At 35.4% G+C, this 5000-nt stretch overlaps 1 protein-coding gene across 1 annotated transcript in view; it reads right to left on the bottom strand.

Annotated features, from left to right (window-relative positions):
- Window positions 1-5000, bottom strand: part of ETFDH (electron transfer flavoprotein dehydrogenase) — a 40851-nt gene that overhangs the window by 30662 nt on the left and 5189 nt on the right. The window contains exons 2-5 of the mRNA XM_019667497.1: window positions 4102-4242; window positions 3462-3691; window positions 1935-2016; window positions 1389-1507 (exon numbers count right to left, since the gene is read on the bottom strand). Of these exons, the coding sequence (XP_019523042.1) occupies window positions 1389-1507; window positions 1935-2016; window positions 3462-3691; window positions 4102-4242 (572 nt within the window). The remainder of the gene's footprint in view (window positions 1-1388; window positions 1508-1934; window positions 2017-3461; window positions 3692-4101; window positions 4243-5000) is intronic.

Here is a 5000-nt window from a genome sequence, read left to right as displayed (position 1 = left end):
AAGACATTTTAACTAGGAGAAATGTAAAACTCCACACTTGGGTCAAAAAAACCAATGCATACATATGGGCTGGGAAAAAGAAATCAGTAGTAGCAATGATAATACAGGAACCTGTGTCTTTTATTTGACTTACACGCTGTAGGGGTAAAAACAAATAAAATATTTTTTTGAATTTCTCTGGCAACAAAATAAGAGAACTCTCCTTTCCCATTGAGACTGTTTCAGCATTTTCTTCAGAAAACTTAACTGTAAAATTTTCTAACTTTACGAAGTCTGAGATACATGGCAATCTTTTTTACAAGCTAAATAAAACTCCTGTCAGATCTGCATCTCCTAGGGAGATGTCTCCTTGGAGACATACTTGAAATGTGAACATCAAGGATGGCATGCAGTGTCTGTGGGAGTCTGGGCTACGTGCCTGGGTCCAAGTTATAACTTCCTGCTCGTCAAAAGATACAAGAAGTTTTATTGTTCCTTTGGATACAGACAATGTGTATATAATGGGTTGGTTCTGCCTGGCTAAGTAAAAGGGTGAGATTTCTCTCTGTCTTGGCAATCTCCCTAGCAGGCTGCCGGAGACACGCATTGCAATCTTGGTTTAATACTCCTTCGATAAAACTGTCTTTATTTTATAATTTGTAGAGGTGATTTTTCTGGGTTGGCAGGAGATTTTATTTGTAATAATTTCTTCAATAATAGTTAGTGAGAATCAACAGTATGATACAGTTGCCAAAAGAGTTATTTTGAGGGAATTAACGGAAGAACAGTTTCTAGCATGAAGAACATAATGGCCCTGCTCTACACTAAGCTTGAAGTACTCATTCTGGGTGCCACCTTACAAAGGGAATAAAAAGGGACTGCATTCCAAGGAGGGCAATGAGAATACGGAAGGAACTCAAACTGTGTAATGTGAAAGCTGAAAGAGCTGAGAATATTTAACCTGGGGAAGAAAAAAACACCAGAGTAAAGGTGGGGAAGAAGAGAAAGCAAGGCATACTTATAATTGGAAAGTTGTCCTTGCAAGGGGGCATAGATTTGTCCTATAGAGTATAAAACAGTAAATAAATTAAATATAAGAAAGAGCATATTACCAACAATCCAAACATCAGATAGAGGGCTTTCCTCCCTGATGGGGTTCAACCATAAGTTCGACAATCACTTGATGTGGGTACAATATGAGGAAGTCAAATACAGTACTTCTTTGAATCAGATCTTTCTAAGATTCTAATTTTTAATTTTTTAAAAAACATTCCTTCTAATCTTGCAGTTCTAAAATCCCATGGCTTTTCTAAAATATTTATTTTTTAACCTCTGTACCATTCTTGGTTTATACTCAAAAAAATAAAACTATCCTATGAGTATTAAAAACAAAACAAAACTGCACAAACCTCGGCAGCAGCATAACCAGGGTAGACTTCAACGCCAAGGGCTTCTGCCTGCTCCCCCATCCAGCTCACTAAATGTCCCAAGCGCACAATGTAATTGCCGTGATTATTCATTGGAAGACCTACAAATACATGCTTAATTTAGAAATCCGACTTTTCATTGATCAAACATCTCAAAAACACAATTTAAAAGTTCTCATCAATGTATAATTTCTGCATAAATATACACATTATCCCATGGTCACAATTTCAACTTATTTTTTATAATTGTGGTCTAGAGTTCTAATTATTAAATGAAAAACAACATTACAGCATTACATTAAAAATTCCTGTTGGCTTGCAAGGCTATCTCAACTCTTCTAGACTGGAAGACAAAAGCACAGGGCTAGTCCTGCTTTCCCACAAGCTAGCTGTATAATTTTGGGTACGTCCTTCAAATCTCTGGGCCTCAGCTTTCTCGTCTGTAAAAGGAAGGGATTTCACCAGATAAAATGTAGTTCCTTCCAGCTGTGGAATTCTCTGATTCTATGACTATTTCTCATGTCTTACCTGGAAGAATTGGCACAGGAATTCTATGTTTCTCTGTTAAAATTCCAAATCTGTCTTCTGTTACAGGAGTGTTAAGTGGAGCCTAGAAACAAAATAAAAAAAGAAAAGGAAGTTTTTAGCTCATATTTGTAAGGGTAAATACAAATAACAATAAAACTGTATCAAAAAGTAAAAGGAACTACCCTCCTCATTTTTCTTTCACCACTTTCTTTGAAAGCTTAGACTGTAAATCCTTTGTCTCTTTGAGATGTATAGGGACCTTTTAAAAACCTAAACAGGCCGTTTTGCATCCCAGGAATGTCTTTCTGGGGAACCTTGAAGACATTTCTGAAATGTGAACATCAAGGAAGATGGCTTCCTGTCTCCCTGTCTCTGTGGGAGTTTAGCCTAGGTGCTTGCTCCAAGTTGTAACTTGCTGCTTGATGAAAACATAAGACAAGTTTTATTTTCTTCTTTGGTACTTTGGCTAAGTACTGCTATCATGTATGTGATGGATTGTATCTGCCTAGCTATATAGGGTTTTGATGCGAAAAACTTTCTATTAGAATTCATATTATGTCAATAATCATTCAATAATACCTATTTCTGATACACTGAAAAAGGAAAGTTAACTGGGCATAATTAAAGTGTTTCTAGTTTAATGGAGCTTGGTATTTTAGAAACAACATTAGAGATAAAATTTTTGGAATTTAACTTACTCAAATGGAAAAAATACAGAAATATTTACCACATTTTTTTTAATCTTTACAAAGTATATTCACTGATATAAATATTTTAACCTTAAAGGTAGGATAGAGACAAACCATCTTGCATAAGAAAAAACTGAGATATATAGAGTATAAGATTTGAACCAAGGTCATACAAACTATGAGAGCAGTAAAACTAGCATTTGTACCAGTGCCATTTCTGCTTAGGTTATGGGAGGCCAAATTAATTTATTTATTTACAAAATTAGATTAGATTATCCTCTTTGGCTTTAGATATTACAATGTCCAGGAAATTTGTATAACATTTCCTTAAGAACAATGATATAAAAAGTTAGAAAATACCTGCAAAATCAAAGTACTGTGTTCTATTTGGTACAAATATTCAAAGATCTTCTCAAGATAATGCTTCTCATAAATCTCCAGTACATGAATACATGTAGAAGGCATTATATAAAAATGAGTTAAAAAGGGCCGGCAGAGTGGCTCAGTTGGTTAAGATCTTGCTCAAGAGTGCAAGCTCTGAGCAGCAGCAGTTCGAGTCCCGGCCCGAGCTGAGCTGCCATTGAGCTGCCAACAGGTGGCAGGATGGCTCAGCTATAAAAAAAATGATAAAAAAAAAATTAAAAAAAAGTGAATATCTTAAAATTATAACTATATTTGATATGATTTAATCCCTTTTTGCCCTTTTTAAATTAAAGAAAAGATCGGTAATTATCCTCTAAAAGATAGAATTACATGAAAAGGGTTTCCTGCATTCCAGTAATTTGGAACTAGAGATAGAATAAAGATTAGACTTTGTATAAAAAACAGTTTTTCATACTCCCTTCTCCTTCCAGTCTGGGAACAGTTCTTCAAAAGCATGCGGATCGAGGCAAGCCCCTGAGAGAGTGTGAGCTCCTATCTGAGCAGCCTTCTCCACCAGACACACACGGATGTCCTTTTCATGCTGAGCAGCCAGCTGCTTGAGACGAACAGCGGCAGAGAGCCCTGCAGGGCCGGCACCGACTATTACTACATCCGCTTCTTCTGCAAACCTCTCCATACTCACTCCTGGGAGGAAAAAATAGTTTAAAAAAATTCGTTAACAGTCCAGATGAAGAAGACCTGTAAAATCGCATGCTGGCTTGCAAATACTTGCACCATGCTTTAGAGCATTATTTATAGGAATTGCGCCTCTACTCTGCATGAGAATTATAGTAAGTATATTACTGTATTAGTGGGTGTTCTCTTAGGTTCTGTTCCAGTGCATATCTTATTTTAGCTTCCATAAACCAACTTTTGGCTTTGAGATTTGTTATTGTAAATTTAGCAAATGTTTGCTTTTCCAAATGTTAGTGTGTAACACATTTCATAAACCTATATTAGATCATTTTACACTTTCATGAAAAATATATTTCCCTCTACAAAATGATACAAAGTATCTAGAAAGTCTCAACAATTTTACACAAATTATTATTTACCTTCCCATCGCTTGTCCTTATCCCGGGGATAAACAGTATAGTGGGTAGTAATTCGTGGTACAACGGAAGTTGAAGACCATCTTGTAGCACGCAGAGGTATATAGTTTTTCTTAATTTTTAAGGCATGAAAGCACTGATATGCTGCACAAAAATGATGAACATTATTATTTTTTCCATTAGTTTTCCTCAGGAGTAGACTGAAAAAATACTTTTAGAAAGATATAGGATTGGGGTTCAGAACTGGTTTCTGGTTAGTTTTCTATTAATTAGCCCCAAGACCCTAAACAAATCCCTTAACCTCCCTTGGTTTGTTTCCTCATCCAAAAAAGTGTCACTAGATGATCTCTAATGTACGTTCCTGATTTGAAATAGTATCATTCCATGTGTGATGCCTTATATTTGGAAGCTTGTTTATATTCTGACTACATCAAAACTGCAGACATTAAGTGAACAGTTAGATCTATTGCTGTAGAAACCATTAGTTGTGATATGAATGGAACTAGATTGTACTTTTTCCTAAATGAACAATTCAGTTAGCTTTTCTCATAAAGCAATGTTTTCAAATTATAATATTTTTGAAGGATCTAATAAACTAATTTATTCAATTTAGCTCATATCAAGCTTCAGTTATAAATAGGGTGACCATATAATTTACCATCCAAACTGGATACTTTTGAGAACTATAAGAGGCAGTATTAATAATTAATGTTGGCACAATGTGGGCAAAATGAGTTTTATGGTTAGTTTGTTTAAATTAAGTTGACTCTCCAATATGGCAATATTTTCTTTAAGTTGGGAAATATTATTTTATGGAAGTAAACAGAAGGTTGCAAAGATTCATCGGCAAGAATGTTCACTGAACCTGTTGTCCTTAAACTGCCAGTTCTGCCTCCTCCCTG

Source organism: Hipposideros armiger, unplaced genomic scaffold, assembly GCF_001890085.2.
Source record: "Hipposideros armiger isolate ML-2016 unplaced genomic scaffold, ASM189008v1 scaffold_498, whole genome shotgun sequence".
NCBI classification, from domain to species: Eukaryota; Metazoa; Chordata; class Mammalia; order Chiroptera; family Hipposideridae; genus Hipposideros; species Hipposideros armiger.
This window is presented reverse-complemented; position numbering and strand designations above follow the sequence as displayed.